Source organism: Rattus norvegicus, chromosome 18 (assembly GCF_021556685.1).
Source record: "Rattus norvegicus strain SHRSP/BbbUtx chromosome 18, alternate assembly SHRSP_T2T, whole genome shotgun sequence".
In the NCBI taxonomy this organism is placed as follows: Eukaryota; Metazoa; Chordata; class Mammalia; order Rodentia; family Muridae; genus Rattus; species Rattus norvegicus.
The window spans coordinates 57,332,503-57,351,103 of NC_141551.1; the positions used below are offsets into that span (position 1 = coordinate 57,332,503).

Below are 18,601 nucleotides of genomic sequence, written 5' to 3' on the forward strand. Positions count from 1 at the left end.
AAGGTGAGATCTGGGCTGGAGCAAGCCCAGCTGAAGCTTCAGGGTCCAGAATACTACCTACCTACCCAGAAAAGCCAAGGGATGGGCCCCAGACCACCAGATGACAAACAGTGGGGTCAGGATTCAAGCCAAAATACCCGAGGCAAGCACCCTTCACCAGTTTGCCGTTACTCTGTCCATCAGTCACATAAAGGACCAACGCTTGGGCATTTCATGTGAGCTTCCTGAGCCCTTTCTTCCCTAGTCCTTCCTAACGGTCATGATCAAAGCTGGTTGTATGGAGAGAATAAACCAAAGCCCATAGGCATGCTGGGGCTGGAAGGTGTGGGTGATCGGTTAGGATGGGTCCCCAGGAACAGACTTCTCAATGCCTGTGTCACATCAAGCCAGTGGCTCAGGCATCTGGCACCCCCATGGAGCATGCACTCATGGGGAGAAGGGAGAGCTGGCAGCGCCTACCTGGGATATGAAAGTGCTTAGGAGCCTGGTAAGAGGTCGGAGTGGAGGACCTCACATCTAACTGGCTATGGTACGGAGAGCTCCGGCCACTCTCAGGCCCTGGAGCGTGCGGGCAGTGGTCCCCAGAGAGAATAGAAGCATAGAGAAAACAGGCATTAGACATGGTAGCATTGAAGGAAGCACTGAAGGAAGCAGCGTGGGTGGCAGCCGGCTGCGGTGGCAGGGGTGGGCAGGGCTGGGTGCCCCAGTGTGCTCGGTTCCAGAGTGGAAGCAGCCTGTGCTTTCATGCACCATGTGGGTGAAACAAGCTTGACCTTTCCCCTCATTTGACCCCCAAGTCTGACTCTGCCAAGAAGATATCTATTTGTGTAGCCTCCCGCCCCACGTTGCTCAGGCTCCTCCCTCTGTTTCCCCCTTTCTCCAAGTCAAAAACTTGCTCCTTCCCTTCCTTCAGGGTGGCCACACATACTTTAACTGGCTGGGGCCCTCAGGTGAAGACCAGACTCCGGCCATGATGAGTCACGTTTCTTCCTGTGGATACACAGGCTGAAGGATGAGACAGAGGACTGACTCTTCCTCTAACCACCGTCCCTGGGCTGCCTGACATGCCCTCTCCTGGCAGTTCTCTACCCACATTCCTGCTGCTTCTCGGCACCACAAACCCATCTGAGGGACTCAGTAGGGCTCACTAGTCACCCGAGTGGCCACAGGCTTCGGAAAGTGTCTATTGGCCCTGCAGCCCACAGACGCTGAGTGGCCACATTGCCGTGACTCTTCATCTCCCTCTGGGGCTTCCCGTGCCTTACCTGAGCGGTAGTAATGATGAGGTGAGCGGGAGAAGGTGGGAGACATGCCTTGCCGACTGTAGGTGGGGGAATCGATGTATCCCGGGCTGGAGGCCCGTCTCTGCCGGAGGTCCAAGTTCTCATAGATGTCCTGGGGAAGGAGGCAAGACTATGAGCAACAGCCATGGTGCAAGACTTTTTTTTTTTCCAGTTAGGTGCTATGGAGTCTGAAATTCTAGGGATTCAGGCTTGAGTCACACATACAACCTGAGGAGGATGGGAGTGAGTTCTTAGGCCTCATTCACCACTCACAGCCCGTGGCTAGAACCCACACAGGCAGTTCCTGGAGTCTAAGGATTCCAGAGGCCCAGACGAGTCTGGGGTTCTTTCCTAGCCACTTCCACCCTTCATGCCATTGCTTGGTTGGGGGATACATTTTGGATTGGGACCACGTCCTGTAGTGCAGGGGGAGTTGTGACCAGGAAGTTGTGATATATCCTTTAATGTATCAGACGAATTACCTGGGAGTAAGGAGATAATGTTCCCAGTGACTTTAGAAGCGAAGAATTTGAAGGCAGCCATGGAGGGAGCAAAGGGAGAGAGAAGCAGGCAAGAGGAAGGGAGAGAACATGGTTACATTGTAAGACAGTTAAATGGTGGTAAGGGGAGAGCCTGCAGCTGCCCGTCTGGAGGGGACCCTAGCCAGACAACATTTCACTTAGAACTCTAGAATATCAGAACCGCTGGAATGTGGTAGGAAATATTGTGACTATGACTCCCCTTTCAAATATGAGGGCTCAGGGCCAGGCTAGGGTTCTCAGGAAATGGCTAGTCTTGTGAGCTCAAAGCTACGTTCTCAGCCCTCACCTGTCTTTCTCCTGGCTCACATCTCTTTTGTGGGTCATGAAGACAAAGCCCAGGGCACAGTATCCAAATTTAGGGCTAAGGGAGGACCAGGCCACTGCTGTAAATGGGAAGGCTGGCATGGGTGAGCTGCAGAGCAAGCTGAAGAAGGCTCAGCCCGCTGAGCCAGGCTCCTGATTTCAGCTGCGACCAGAGTCATGTGGGAACACCTACCCAACGTGGACCAGATTCTTAATGTCTAAGACAAGTAAGAAATGTAGCGTCTTAGGCGAAATCTAACATTTACATGCCAACAGCTAATTTACGTTTCTGAATGATTCTCTGTGAGTGAACCAAAACCATCTGGGACTTGGCTCTGGCCCAAGGGCTCTGGCCTCTAGTTTCAGAATTAGAGACTGCAACTACTTGAGTCTCTTTTCCAGGTCCATTTTAGGAGCCAGAGCTTAGATTCTCAGTACTGGACTCTTCAACCAAATGGAACTCAACCCCCATTAGTTGCGCTGTTGCTGCCCAAGAATACCAGCCAATGAGTGGTGGGGTTGAAAAAGGTACCTGGAAGACCGCACCTCAGGCTAGGATGCTGTTGCCCATTGTTATAGTTCAAGGGCCTCGTAAGGGGTGAAAAACCTCTTGGAGCATGACTGGTGAGGACCTATTCTGTGACAGCTATTCTGCCTTTTCCATAGGACGCTCTCTTTTCTAAGTAGCCATAGAATGGATTCTAAATCTACCCGATGCTGCATTTTTATAAATGTGTGTCCTGTTCTGAGCACAAGGTTTTGTTTTGTTTTGTTTTGTTTTTTTTTTTTTTTGATTCTTTTTTTCGGAGCTGGGGACTGAACCCAGGGCCTTGTGCTTCCTAGGTAAGCGCTCTACCACTGAGCTAAATCCCCAGCCCCTGAGCACAAGGTTTTAAGTAAGGTTTAAAATATGGACAGAAATACCTAACCAGAGTTTAGGAACTTCACTGCCTTTTGAGCCTGGTATAGTATCAGAGACATGGGCTTGAGTACCAGCAAGATTTCTCTACTGTAAGAAAGGCAGCAGCTCGAGCAATGAACAGTTCTAGGCTCTTGGCTTGTATGCTGGCTCAGTAGGGCGTGGTGAGGACCCGGAAGAATGGAGAGCCTACTCCTGTCCACTTGGCACACTGTCACTTACCTCTAGATGATGGGCACACACACTTAATGCTTTAGTTAATGCCGGATTTTTGGATGAGAGCTCTTGGTCTTTAAAACTTGGCTATGAATTCTAGGTTAGAAAGGACTAGGGGCTGATACTGTGGTGGACAGGCTGTCTATAATGAAGTTGGCTGGGGACTCCAGCAGGACCTTGTCTCTTTCAAGAGTCCCAGAGAGGGCAAGACGCGATACCTCTCCGTAACCGCATCTCTCCAGCATCTCGTCGGAGGTGTATCTGGAATGAGGCTCGTAGGAAATGAGGTTGGGACGTTGCACCTCGTAGATGGACTTAACCTTGGGGAGAGCCGCCAGGTCTTTGTAATTAAGGATCTCATTATCCACTTTAGCCTGGGGGAGAGGGAAATGGACAGGAAAGAAGAAGAAAGATAAGAGGGAAAGGGGGAAAGAGAGGGGAAACAAAAGCAAGGGGTTCAAGCTCCAGTTTCTATGAAGAACAACTATTAGGCATGAAGAGAAGAGCTGTAGATGTCAGAATAACAGTGCTCCCGGAGGCCATTTATTGAACAACATTGTTTGTGAGGCTCCAGGCTTTACCAGAATGATCTCTTCTAAAGGGCACAATATCTCAGAAGGAAGAATTGATAATGTTGTCTAGATGTGGAAACAGGCACACTCATCCCATAACTGGTGTCACAGACTACAGTCTAAGCTCCATTCCTGGATGCTGACTGCTGCCAACCCCATAACAGGACAGCATCCTTAGTTGTAGTCACCCTGATAACTCCCTTCTGGGGACTAGCTTATGCTTGCCAATGACTTTCTTATAGTACGGGTCCCCAAACTAAGCCCACTGATTCCGCTGGGACTGGTGCCACTCTCCAAGCCGGGGCCCTGTGTTCTCTCATGCTCTGGATGGGGATCTGTACAGCCTGTGATGACAGTAACTTGTCTTGTCCTGGGGATGGAGCTCAGTAGCTTACTGGCTCAACAAGTGTCTGGACGGAAGTTAATCCCAGCCCCGTAAAAAAGAAAGAAAGCAATTTGTTTTCTGAGACAGCCACATGGTAGTCTTGACTAATATTGAAGTTCTAGCAACAATTCTTCCTGTTTTCACTTGTCCAGGGGAAGAAAGGACAGGAGATGGTGCCATTGATGGGCATTATCCAGGGTCAAAGAAGAGACTGGATGAGTCCGAAGGATCTTGCCATGTGTCAAAGCTCACCTAGGCCTGGCAGCTTTGAGGACTATGCATGGACTCGTCTCCTTGGGGCTGGGTTCTGTGTTGTCCAACACCCCACATTCTTGGACTTGGTTCCTTTGCCTGTAGCCAGACATGCAGGTTCTCTCATTGCTCCTCGGCTCTGCCACCCACGTCCCTCGGCTTCCTTCTGCCATTCCATCCCTTCTATTATTTAGTAGTTCTTCCTCTGGGATGCCCTTTCCCAATTGGCTCCGGATGGTCAGACTTCTTCCCTCATTGGTTGTATGGTAAGGGTGTGCGGTGACATTTCCTTCTGCTACTTGTCACGGCTACAGCTGATCACCCACAAGATGTCCAGTGTCATGAGGGTACCAGATCAGTCCACCAGCATCTCCCCAGCACAGAACACAGTGTTTACCCCAGAGAGGAAGCTCAGCATACACGGAACGAATGCATACATTACACAACCACAGGACCCCTGGGGGCATCTAGTCTACCTCTTATCCCTTCTGCCTGTGTGTGAATGGCTCTGACGTAGGGAGTCTAGACAGCTCTAAGATCTGCTTTGTTTCTAGGCTTCTCGCCTGTTTAGAGAGGTCTCCATTAGCTTTGTAGTTGCATTTTGACATCTCTTCTCCTTCCTTCCTGTCTCTTTATCACACACCACTCCTTAAATACCAACCTTATCCCACCTCTCCCTGCCACTCTGACCCCCTCGTGGTTGTCTTGCCTGGTCTCAGTTCAGGCCTCATAGCTGCTGTCTTGTCTCAGTGAAGGAACGGGAAAGCAGGTGGCTGCAAGTTGATTTTAGAATGCAGGAAGGCTGCTTTCGTCACTATTCTTCCTCATGCTCCTTGAACTCTACACTGTCCCTGTGGCCCTTGGTTTATTAGAGAACAAGGTCTAGGCCCTCCCCGTGCCTTTCTGTATCCCCAAGATCTGGCATGCCATGCAGAAGGAGGTAGGCATGGCCCAAATGACCTTAAAAACATTTCAGGTGCTAGGTCAGGGGTGAGCAAAGCCCCAGCAGTGTTGAGTAGCAATACATACACAGATGACTCGGTTAGGCGACCCGATGCTGGATCCGGGGGGTGAGATGGAAGTTTCAGATGTCCGTCTATGCTGTGGGAAAGACAGAGAGGTGAGAAGCAGAAGTTCAGGCTCAGTGGGGAGAAGGCAGGTCCATAATGTCACACGCAAGGCACTTTGGCAGTGTTGTTAAAGCACTCTGGCTACTGCTGTCCTCTCTCTTCTTGGCCCCTTTAGCCAATAACTCTGTGAAGGAGATGCAGCAGGTCCAGAGTTTCATGCCGCTGGGTAAAATAGGGATTTATCTGTAGCCAGCATTTTAAACAGAAAGTTGCTCATAAAACTTCATTTTGGGCTCTCTCAGCCAATAGGTATTTAGTTTAAGTGAATAAAACTGCTTAGCCTTCATTTCTCGGTGGCTTAGTAAACAACAGCTCACTCACTCGCACAGACTGGCATCAACTTAAGTGAAAACCTTTAATCATCTGCCTCTGTATGTCAGCCATGATGGATTACCAGCATCCCACCCCCATCCCCACCCTAATAGTCTGCTGCCCTCTCTGTGCATCTCAGAGTGTGGCAGCGTGCAGTGATGGGACAGTCAAGATTGGACTCAAGGACCACTAGGAAATATGTGCAAGTTTAGAGCACTCAGATCCCTGATGTGCAGAAGGAGATGATGGTCGTGTCTCGGGACTGCTCAGTCCCTCCCACCTCCCTCTCAAAGCATTCTGAGTGGTGCTAAAGAATATCTTTTCACTAAACCATGAATGAGAGTTAGGGGCGGGTCTTGAAAAGGGAACATCTAAAGGCACTGTACCCTACAGTGGGAAGTGGATTGCTTTATTTTGAGCCTCCTGACTAGCTGGAGGAGGACTCTTGATTTGGTGCTAACACATTCCAACAGCTGTCCCAACAGCACTTAATTTCCCCTCTGAATTAACGCGTGTGTCAGCAGCACTAGCTAGCATTTTTTTAAGATTTATTTTTAATAACTACTCCATTACCACTGGATTTATTTTGTTTATAGCCAGCATTACGCCTGTCTACAATGTGAACCTCAAGTTTTATCTTAAAATGGATCTAGTTAAATGAAAAGTAGGGGAGTTGCTTTAAAGGAAGAGAGAGAGAGAGAGAGAGAGAGAGAGAGAGAGAGAGAGAGAGACCGTAACTCATATGAAAAGGTGGTACACAGATACTATGAAAAGCATTTTAAAGGAGAACTCATATTTAGGGGATTCTCCAGAGAAGAGACTGAGAGAGACGACAGCTAGGTCTTCTTATACTTTACAGACCTTAGAAAGAACAGGGTGGGATATTCGCACATGGATAGAAAGAAATGACACAGCAATAGGATTGATTCTCTCACCAAATTCACACTGGAAGGATGAAGTGACAAAGGAGAAGGGTTAATTAGCTAATCAGAAATTGTGCGCTGGTATGTTAAGTTGAGAAGATTCTAGCAAGTTAGGGGTCAAGTTGACAGCAGGACAAGGATATAAAGGCACGTTAGGGCCCAAGTGTTGCCCCTCCCCTAATGCGCATCCCAGGAGCCTCTCTGCAGCATGAAGCCGAGCATGAAAGCAACCTCTCCCTGCATAAGCCTGGGTGAGCCCACCCTCTCCCTTCAGTATCAGGGATTCGGATGAACAGGCCTCCCTGGCATTTGTCAGAATGCAGCAATTCAGAGGTACCAGGGCCTCAGCTGGTCTGCTGTGTGCCTGGGGATGACATGACACTCTGCTTCGGCCTGGCTGCATCGCCGCTGTCAAATCACTCTCTTCAGATTTGATTTCCTCACAGGCAAGGTAGAGATACAATTTCTTGCCTCATCTGCCTCAGGAGGTTAAAGGAAACCAGCCAGAGAGGCACGCTATGAAGACACTCTGTAAACTGTCAACTACTGAGACGATAGCAACAATACAATTATTAGTAAATGACCTTAGGCTAGGGAAAAGCCATGGCATAAGTACCTCAGACTGGCTGCCATCTTGGCTGGCATTGGTATGGTTATAAATTTACCTTCAGTGGTAGAGTGCTTACCTAGGAAGCGCAAGGCCCTGGGTTCGGTCCCCAGCTCCAAAAAAAAGAACCAAAAAAAAAAAAAAAAAATCTCCCATGCATGAAATCCTTTATTGTTTTCAAGGCTCTTTCATAATATGCAAGATCTTAATTCACCCCAAGCCCTATGAAATTACTCTTCCCATTAAGGAGACCACAGAAATACTCACACATTTGGGAGCTGATAAGCTCTGTACTAAACCACACCTTTCCTAACCTATGACAAAAAGTGGCATGGAGGCCTCTTACCTTGAGCTTCTTCTCTGCCCTGGCTGCCTGCTTGCAGATCGGGTGCCAAACCTCAGAACCTAAGGGGGCAGGAAAATAACAAGGACTCAGACCTCTCAGAGCTACCAATGACCAGAGTCCCCACCTTACACGGTTTACTCCTTTGACAGCATGTGCACCCTACATACACATCAGTCAGGAAGAGTCCTTTCTGTCTCCTGGCTTTCTCAGTTCCTCATTGTCCCTGCGCACCACTGGTGAGCCAATCTGACTATACATACTCCTTTTCAGGGTGTCTAAATCCTAACTCTTTCACAGTTCACACGGCATCCTCTTGTGAACTTTCTTACCTGTCAGCTGGAGGTGACTTTTTCCTCCTTTGGGCTCCATAGTTCTCTGAAGTCTCTCCACAATACAGTCTTAAGTCATATTAGTTTGCGAATTTGCCACCCTAAGTACGTTAACGGAACCTTCTAAGTAGAGGATTGAGCTTTATCCATGGGTCTGTCTCCCATAGCATCTGCACAGAGTTTGCCTTTAGCGGAAGTCCACGGGTTTGCAGGGCGAAAAGACGAACAGACGACTATCTCTGAGTGACACATAGCAGGTGGCCAATAAATATTTGTTGAATGGATGAATGGCAGTGGGGAGGGGGTGAAAGAAGATGACAAACCATGTTTAACCTTAGCTTTCTTTTCTCTTAAGACTTCAGAGAGACTTAGGATGTATTTGCATTTAAGGGGCGGAGGTGTCATGGTGTATATTCCGCTCAGGAGCATTGTCTTGACCTGATAATTCCTCAGAGGCTCCAGACCCTTCAAATTTAGTACACCAGTGTCGCTAATACCCACATTTTATAATGGGTGGGGGTCCAGTTGGCTGGCTCCGAACCCAAGAGGCCAATTTGGAAAGGCATGAACAACAGGTGGTTGGTGACATGTTGTGAAGCCTCGACTATTGCACATTCCCCAAAGAAGGGACAGGTGTCCTGGATTAGAGGGGAAAAAAATAGGAACACGTTATCCCTCTGGAGCCATCCCTTGGGTAACCAGCCCTGAAAGGAAAGGGGCCAGCAAATGGCTCCATTCCTAAGCAGCAGATGGCATTTGCTTGTCTGACTTTGTTTCTAGGTTATATTTTCCAAGATGATTGTTGCCTGGAGCTCCTAGGACTAGAATATTGGTTAAGGCACAGGGGTTTGATGTGAGATCAAAGACCTGAAGAAGAGGAAAGAGGACCAGCCCCAAATATGGAGTCCAAAGTTCTTTTTTCTCTACTCAGCCCCTGATAGATTCCCCACCCCACCCCCATTTCTTCATCTGAGTAAATATCAAGGTAACAGTTGGATGGTCTAGGTTATTTTCATTTCTAAAATTCTTATTCTAGGGATGGCTTTGTCTTTTGTGGGATAAGAATCCCCACTTCTTTTCTGCTGGCATTCTTGGGTGTTTTTAATTATTCAAGAGGAGTTTGCTTCTAAGAGGAAAATGCAGTGGTTATCTGAGCCCGGTAGAGGGACTCTGTGTCTGCGGCTTGGGCCAGGGATCACAGGGTGTGTCTGCTATCAAGCAAGCTGTGGGCTGTGATCTTCCCTTTTAGGAGTTTAAATTACAGGGAGCATTTCCGGTTCCTCTCTGGGTGTTCCTGAGTCCACCAGGACTTGTTTACCGCTGTGGTTATGGGAGGAAACATATGTTCCAGGTCACCGTAGGAAATGCTTGAGGTGGGCCTGGGGGTCTGATGAGATCATGAAATTATGTGAAAGACAAAAAGGAAAGGTGAGGCGGTAGATGTCTAGGCTGGGGGAAATGAGAGCAGCGTGTGTGGGTTCAGACTGAACTGTCTCTTTTGCTTTGACTGCGTGACATGACATATCTGATCTGAAATAAAACCAAGCCACCAATGGCTATTAGCTACACTCTGCAGACAAGAGCGTACGCTTATAAAGAAACTGAGAAGGGAGAGGAAGAACCATAAGACAAGAGGAAGATGTAATTAGAAATGAAAAGGGGAGGAGTGCTTCAGGAGTTGCCAACATATCATATATATAAAAGAAAGTTTAACAAAAAAGATTGCTGGTAGCTAGCAATAAACTCAGATAAAGGTAAGAAAACCTCTGGATCAGCACTGTGTAAACACTTTTGAATCTGAATGTTTTTGTTTTGTTTTCTTTTTTTCACCATGAAGACTTGTAGGAAGTTATGGTCTCCTGAGCATTTATGCCCTAGGTCACCAGATCAACAGCATGATCCCCAACAGAAAGAAAACAGCTAGTGTGCTGGCTAGTTTTGTGTCAGCTTGACACAGGCCGGAGTCATCTGGGAAGAGAGAATCTCAATTGGGATAGTACTTCCCCTGAGATCAGACTGCGGGCAAGCCTGTAGGGCATTTTCTTGATTGGTGATTGACAGGGAAGGGCTCAGCCCATTGTGGGTGGTTCCATCCTTGGGTTGGTTGTCCTAGGTTCTACAGAAAGCAGGCTGAGCAAGCCACAAAGAGTAAGCCAGTAAGCAGCATTCCTCCATGGCCTCTGTGTCAGCTCCTGGTTCCTGCCTCCAGGTTTCTTCCCTGCTTGAGTTCCTGCCCTCCCTGCTTTGATGATGAACTATTATATGGAACTGTGAGTGAAATAAACTCTTTCCTCTCCAAGTTGTTTTTGATCATGGTGTTTTACCATAGCATTAGTAACCCTAACTAAGACACCCAGGAAAGAAAGTAATCATCTTTTTCCCCCCATTTAAATTCCCAACACAGAGCCTGGCCCATGTGAATGACTGGGTGGATCCTATCTTGTTAGTTTTACAATTACAAGTGAAGGGAACCCAGCAGAGTATGGTAACAAGAACAGGGAGGGTACCTGAAATTAGTCCGTAAAGGTGGAATAGAAGGCTGAGACATGGTATGCACATTTCTTTGCTGAGGGAAGGTACTTTCAAAAGATTTGCAATGAGAACTGAGGGCAAATATTCCAGGGAGGGAAAGCAAACTTTTATTAATTGAATGTTCTCGCTCAGTTCATAACGAGCTTCCCTTCCTCTACAAGTTTTCAAATATACACGGGGTGGGGGGGAGCTCAGCCTCAGTACTGTGGAGGGGACTCGTCACATGTCAATCACGCTGACGGATTTTGGACAACCATCCTAGTCCTTGGAGATCTTGTTTCTAAATTAATAGGTTTCTCCATACACATAATAAACATTTGACCTGTCCAGTGCTCCCAATGAGAATGGAGATTCTCTGAAGAGGATGATCTCTATCTATGTGTCTACTGACCAAAGAGTCTCCATAAATGCTCACCGAGTGAGTGAGTAGAGAAAATGGGCAGAGGAGACGATGATTCAGCAATTTCTATCAAGCCTGCTGACCTGAGTCTGATCCTTAGGACCTATATGGTAGGAGAGATCCGACTCCCACAAGCTGTCCACTGACTACAGGTGCACTGTGGCAAGTCTGCACACACATACAGCACTCCAAGTAAATTTAAAAAAAATGTTATGGGAAAGAGAAGCCAACAGCCCAAGACAGAACTCTAACATCGTACAAGAATGGGACATGTTTTGTCTGAACTCCTCTCTCACTCTCTGAGACTGTCACCTAGGCCTTCATACTCTGTGGTTGAAACCTGTTGTGAAGGTTATAGGTCCCTCAGCTGACTAGAAATAGAGAGCGAAATCCAGCATAGTCCTCAGATTGGCTTTGACGCTCACCAGAACCAGCAACACTAGTTTATAGTATGGCCCAGACCTGTAGTGTCTGGGGCTGACAGGATTCTAGGATCCCACTCACCTCTCTGCTGGGCCTTGCCATTCAATTTGCCAGTGCCTCTTTTAAAATGTCAGAGCCGGATCTGATTGTCTTTCAGAATGCCCAGTGAGGGGTTATAAATACAAAGGTGACTGGAAGTTCTGGATCAGCACTGTGTAAACACTTTTGAGTCTGAATGTTTTTAGACACCGCGTGTTGCCGTGATCCTCCCAGTACCTAACTCACAGCCCTTCCCACTTGGTGATGAAGGCGGTTGAGTTTCAAGTTTCTGATTCTGTCTCCACAGGTTCCCTCTTCAGATAGCTCATGACCATAAGCGGGGTGACGCTGCTCCACATTCTGCCTCTGTGGCAGCAGCACTGCCTCTGTGACATGACCCACCAATGACCTTGGAATTGCTCCATTAAGAACTCTACCCAGGGCCAGAGAGATGCTCTGTGGTTAAGAACATTTGCTGCTCTCCCAGATGAATTGAGGTTGGTTTTTAGAACCCACACCAGGTAGCTCACAGCTATAACTCCAGCTTCCGAGGATCAGAGGTTCTGGCCTTCTTAGACTTCTATACTCCTGGCACATACCCACATTCAGACATTGTAGTGGCTGGGGCTGGCATTGTAGTGGCTCGTGTCAACTTGACACAAGCTAGTCATCAGAGAGGAAAGAGTCTCAGTTGAGGAAATGGCTCCATGAGATCCAGCTGTAAGGCATTTTTCTCAATTAGTGATCATGGAGGAGGGCCCAGCCCATTGTGATTGGTTCTATTCCTGGCCTGGTGGTCCTGGGTTTTGTAAGAAAGCAAACTGAGCAAGCCAGGGGAGTAAGTCAGTAAGTAGGCAGCACCTCTCCACAGCCTTGCCATCAGCTCCTGCCTCACTTTGAGTTCCTGTGCTGACTTCCTTTAGTGATGAACAGAAATGTGGAAGTGTAAGCTGAATAAACCCTTTCCTCCTCAACTTGTCTTTTGGCCATGTTGTTTCGTCACAGCAGTAGAGACCCTAAGTTAGACAGTCACATACCATAGAAGGCAAAGTCTGTGGACACAAAGCACTTTAATGGATACCAGAAGCTTAGAGCAGGTACAGGTGAGTAGACAACTGTTTAAAGGGGATGAGGTTTCTTTGGGGGTGAGCTAGATATACACGTAGATGATGGTTGCACAGCATCGTGGATGGACTGAAAACTACCTGAATATATATCTTAAATGGTTAATTTGATGTTTCATGAATTTTTAATCTCAAGGAAAATAAAGCCCCTGTCCCATAACCCCAGAGGAAGTGGACTGCTTCTGCAGACTACAAGGCACGCCACTCGCCCTCTGTCATTAAAAGCTCAATGGCAAGCGCTTCCCTTGACTTCGCTGTGTATAACAATATTACCATTGCCACCAGTTTGGGTATCAGGGGTCTTCCCAGGTATCGGGCACTTGATGCATTATTTAATGTGATATCCTATGAGGCTTGAATCCTGGGCTGCAGCTTACTGCATCACTGGCTGCACTGTCCAGAGTAGCTCAGTCCTGCTTCTGCTCCCTTTTCCCATCTGCAAAGTAGGGATTGATGTATCTGCCTTGTAGATTTGTTGTAAGTATTAATGAATGAACACACACACACACACACACACACACACACACACACACACACAGAAAAAGAGAGAGAAAGGGCTTGAGAGAGCATTGGAGTGATATCTGCTTATAGTAAGCATTGTGTATACATTTTTATTGTTGTTAATATCTCCTCTCTCCCATCCAAAAATTCAACGTGCTGGGGGCTAACCAGTTCGGGTAAGCTGAAAAGACTCCTAGTGTGATTAGAGTAGGAGACTTATTCTCTGACTCCCGGGAACAGGGCCTGGGTGAGCCCGGCATAGTGGCTGAGGGGCTGCAGGGCATAATGAAAACATTCTATTTTGGAGGGAGCTCTTAATAACAGGAAGTAAACAGGAAATCCCTAAAAACGGTCAGATTTAACAGGTTTCTCTATCCCCAAACTTACAAAAGCAGTAAGGCCTGCTAAAAGACTCTCAGACAAGCCAAGCTGCCCAGAAGAGGCTCAGGCCAACAGAGTCACCTGGAAGACAGTCTTCAACCAGCCTGTAGGTTGTGTGGTTCTATTTTGTGAGCCATCACTCACCCTGAGGTGGGCTTTTGTGAGCTGTTGTCACTCATGCTGGGGTGGGCTTTGAGCTGTCTTTGAGTTACCTCTGCTACTCTGAGTAACCTGTCACCCACACTCCCGTGAGTAACTCCGAGAAAACTCATTGGTTCACCGAGTGATAATTCTGTGGTATCTATACTTTGGTCTGTCAGCAGTTTTCTTATGTAGGATGAGTAGATGTTTATTCTTGTCTCCCCACAATCGAAAGGGGACAAAAAGACAAATGGCTGGCTTTACAGGTGTGGCTGCTGAGCAGAAGCCTGGTGTGGCTGCCACTGTACCCTCTTGGCATGAGGAAATGGTGTTAGCTAGGGAGAAAAATATCTGCTAACTAAAACCCCATTACCATTGGATGGAACCAAGCAGGAAGGGGCAAGGAACACAGCAGGACTGAGGGTCCAGTAATTCACAGGATGAGGACAGAATGGAAGCTTAGGCTGTGCCAACAATAGGTATCCACAGTTCCCGTACTATTATTATTTTTCTCCTGAGATTCTATTGATGCTATGAGGAGGCTATGAGGAGGGAGAGGACTATGTGGGTCCAAGGTAGAGACAGGAGAAAAGAATTTTTTTTTACTTTTGTTTTGTGTGCATGAGTTTTTTGCTTGCATGTATGGATGTGTACTATGTGTATGCAAGGTCTATGTGAAGACCAAAAGAGTGCATTGGGTCTCTTGAAAATGGCATTACAGTGGTTGTGAGCCACCATGTGGGAGCTGGGAATCAAATCCTCTTTCTCTGTAAGGACGAGAAGTGCTCTTAACCATTAAGCCATCATATCTTAGGGCACGCATGTGAATGTGTGTGGGTGCATGGGTACAAGCAGAGGCCAGGCAAGGGTGTTAGGTATCTTTCTTTATCACTCAGTCTTATTCCTTTGAGGGTCTCTCACCAGTGAGAACACACTGTGGAAGCTGGGCTGGCTGGGCAGCAAGCTCTTGGGTTCTGTCCCCTAACCATGCCCAGTTTTTAATGTGGATGCTGGGATTCAAACGCAGATGGTGCGTTGAATGATGGTGCTTGCACATGGTGAGCTCTTACCCAGGGAACCACTGCCCTTCTTCCCCTCCCTGAATTATTATAAAACATTTGAAGAGTGCCTGGGGCTGACCTCATGCTACATATTCAAGGGTCCCTTGAAACAGCAGTATCTAAATAAATAATAATAATTACAATATAAAGGCAGCTAACACTTACTGACCAAATATGCAGATATGCAGAACCCTATTTAAATTCTTTCCTTCTTTCCTTCTTCCTTCCTTCCTTTCTTCTTCCTTCCTTCCTTTCTTCTTCTTCTTCTTCTTCTTCTTCTTCTTCTTCTTCTTCTTCTTCTTCTTCTTCTTCTTCTTCTTCTTCTTCTTCTTCTTCTTCTTCTTCTTCTCCCCCCCCCCCCTCCTTTTTTTGAGACAAGATCTCGCTATGTAGTCCAAGGTGGCTTGAATTCATGATTCTCCTGTCTCGGCCTTCTAAGAGTTCTTATTGCCTTCTCTTCTTTCTTCCTTTTTTTTTTTTTTGTAAATCTGTATGTAGTGTGTGTGTGTGTGTGTGTGTGTGTGTGTGTGTGTTCCTCCATGTGGGTGTGTGGGTATCCATACCTGTGTATACACATGTAAAGGCCAGAATAGGATATTGGATACTGTTCTCTATCTTCTCTGCCTTATTCTTCCCTTGAGACACATAGCATCTCTAAGTAAACCAAATTTACTTAGGTTGGCAGGGAACTCCAGGGACCTGCCTGTCTTCACTCCCTCATGCTGGGATTACAGGCACCTGTATCCATGCTTGGATTTTTACATGGGTGCTGGGGACCCAAACTCCAGTCCTCATGCTCAGATAGCAAGTGTGCTTATCCACTTAGTCATCTCCTTGGCGCCTTAACGTGTTCTTAATGTCATGGTGGCAATAGTGAAAGTGTCCAGCATTGATGAATGGGTTGCGGCCTAGAGCACAGCCAACCCTAGGGGTTTGTCATGAGCTCTGAGCTGGCAGAACTTGGCTGTGCACCGAGCCTGAATCCCGTAATTGGTCTTCACAGACGACCAATGTGGTACTGAGGCTGAGGTCCCTGGAGCTTGGATGTCTTAACTGTTCACCTTTATCGATCCACCCATGCCTGGGCCCGGATTTGCCCAAGTAGGGCCATCAGACCCTTCCTGGGACCCTCTGCTGAGCTCAGATGGGAACAACACCTCTCTACACAGCTGCTGGCTGGGGAGCATGGAGCAGGAGAGCATGAGGCCAACACAAAGAAGCAGAGAAAAGACCAGGCTGGGGATCCTGAAGTACTGCTCAATGAAGCTGCTTCTGGATGCTTCTCAATCCCATCAGCCTATCAGTCATTCCTCTTCTGCCCTAGTGGCGGAAGCTGAATTTTCTGCTACCCGACAAGTCCAGAGCAATAAAAGCTCTCCTTCAACTCAGACTCCAGTGCCTGACACATCCCTGACTTGCCCTGAAGGCAATTTTGTTTCTTAGAAAATACAGGAAGCAACCAGGAAAATTGCTGCTCTGGACCTAATTTGGACCAACGTGAACAAATTGGCTGTGAAGTATAGATGTGACATGGAACCCGTGAGAAAATGGCCACATCACTTTGCGTTTGCGGTGACCTGATCCAGACAAGCTGGAAACAGATTTTAGAATGACAACACTACCATACTTTCTGTGACTCAGGATGTTAGGTAGCCCTATAAAAATCTTGAAGAAATCAAAAAGAAGGCAGCTCGTTGAAAGTTAAAATGTACTCTATTTAAAATGAAATGTGCTTAGCACAGGCAGAACCTGAAACGGCAGTTTCGTCGAAGAGTATGTTTGAAGAATCTAAAATTATGTAGCAGGATGGGGGAAACATAAGTTTTAAACTTTTTAAGCATAACTCCTGTAACCTAAAACTGTCACTGGAGAGACCTGGTTGAATGCAGCAGGCCTGAATTATGGAATGATAGCAACGCATTTGGCAACGGTGCCTCAGCAAACATGGTTGGAGATCTGGAGATTAAGAATGTGGCTTGGTATTCCGTAGTCTGAGATGACTGCGTGACATCAGTGAGACCTCTACTGGCCCAGTGCACCTGTCAGAGCGACCTGTTAGGAAAAGGAGGGTTTTGCTAAATGTCACTTGCACCTCCAGCTGTGCCGGGACGTGCCTCCCACTACCAGGTCCTCATATCCTCTGAACTGAAAAGCATGTGGTCAGAAATAGCCTCAGTTCTACAGAGAGGGCTTGGCGTAACTCTCAAAGGCAGCTCCAGGATCTGTGGGGTTTGCATGAAGGCAGAACTGAGGCTCTTTGCTTTATTTTCGGGTCATGTACACTGCTCAAGATTAGACGAAAGCTACCGGCCTTCTTTCTAGAGCAACATCTATAGCACTTTCAGGAGACTCGCTGTATTCAGAAGGCTGGTTACGAACCTCCGATTAAGAGTTTGGTAATAGAGGGTCTGGAGAGATGGCTCAGTTGGTGACGTGCTCGCTGGGCAAACATGAAGACCTGAATTTGATGCCCAGAACCTGTGTGAAAGAGTCAGGCATGATGGCTTACACTTGTAATTCTGGTGCAGTGCTGGAGAGTCAAAAAAGGGCAGATCTCTGGAGCTTGGTGGCCTGTCACTTTCCCTTACTTGGCCAGTTCTAGGCCTGTGAGAGACCCTTACTCAAAAATCAATGAGATGGCTTAGCTGGTAAAAGTGCTCAAAGGCTCAGTAGCCCGAGTTTAAGTGGGATGCACTCGGTAGACACACACTTGCTATCCCAACACTCCTAAGGTGAGACTGGAGACAGGAGAGTCAACTATAGGTCTAAGGGGCGGAGCACTGAGGATTCAGTACCGCCCCTGAGAGTGGCCGATGCCGGAGCAGACTCCAGATGATCTCCATGTTTCTTAGATTTAACACTGGCTGGACTCAAACTTTGTTACAGTGCTTCCATTAGCAGTGTTTGGTCTGTCCCTGGATTTCAAAATGAATTCATTGAGTATGCAAACGATGCTAAGAGCTGACCTCATGCATTCCAGTGCTGTCTCAGATCCTTGCAATGGGGGAGGGGAGGGGAGGGGAGGGGAAGACATGGTGCAGGGGGAAGATGAAGATTGCACACGCCCTCCTTCATCGATGGAGGCATGTTTAGGAGAACACACGTTCAGAGCCCAGCCCAATGCCCACTTCTGCAGTGACTGTGGCCCCGTGGTTTCAGTGTAAATTCTGCCCTGAACCTGAGGTATTTCAGCTTCATTCCGCTGCACTAAAACCGGTGACCTAATTTCCTGGGGAAGCCCAAATGAAGGGTTTGGATAACAAGCAGATTAGAAGTCTGGCCTCTTTACAGAAGCAGTTGAAAGACAGATGCGCAACAGAACTTAAAGCAAAGAAAAGGAAACTTGCTGTAGTCTCCTGGGGCCCCAGACATCCCCCAGACAGCCGTCAGACATCTCCCAAGTCAGGCCCATCAGAATACCATCACACAGCAATTAAAACACAAACTAATGAACCAAAGGTTCTTTGGGGATCCTCTGCCAGGACCAGCCTGTCCTGCTACAGACCTCCCCCCCGCACCCTCCAGGCCTTGGTCTATATAAGCTCTGTGTGGGGGTAGGGTGCAGGGTGCAGGGTGTGGGGTGCAGCTGACACTGTTTCTGGCCCACCCACTTGCACAGCATGCCCTAAGGGCTCTCAGCACTTTCACATTCACTCCGTTCTCCAGTGTTTCTGAGGTGTGTGCGTTCTCTCTGACCCCTGTGCATTGGCTCCATGTCCCCACCAGGTGATGTTTCCATCTGCCTGAGGACTTTGTACTTGCTATCCTCCTGCCTCCACAACTTTCCTTTACTCCCCTCATTGCCCCTCCACCACTACTCATGCTCAGGACCCTGGCTCCAAGTGTCCCTTCTTCAGAGGAGCCTCCCCCTGGTCTCTTG

General features: G+C 47.6%; 1 protein-coding gene and 1 long non-coding RNA gene across 14 annotated transcripts in view; one reads left to right on the plus strand and one right to left on the minus strand.

Moving 5' to 3' along the window:
* The window catches only part of LOC147999833 (uncharacterized), a 72,418-nt gene that overhangs the window by 31,686 nt on the left and 22,131 nt on the right, over positions 1-18,601 (plus strand). The gene's annotated exons all lie outside the window — the stretch shown is intronic.
* Ablim3 (actin binding LIM protein family, member 3) overlaps positions 1-18,601 on the minus strand; it is a 119,492-nt gene that overhangs the window by 18,209 nt on the left and 82,682 nt on the right. For 4 of the 13 annotated variants that reach the window (XR_015642309.1, XR_015642308.1, XM_087592803.1 and 1 more), the window contains exons 9-11: positions 7,791-7,849; positions 5,502-5,573; positions 1,266-1,395 (exon numbers count right to left, since the gene is read on the minus strand). Coding sequence is in view for 5 of the 13 variants with exons in the window: in XM_087592803.1 (XP_087448929.1) it covers positions 1,266-1,395; positions 5,502-5,573; positions 7,791-7,849 (261 nt within the window). In the remaining 8 variants the exon portion in view is untranslated. 13 annotated transcript variants of the gene reach the window in all.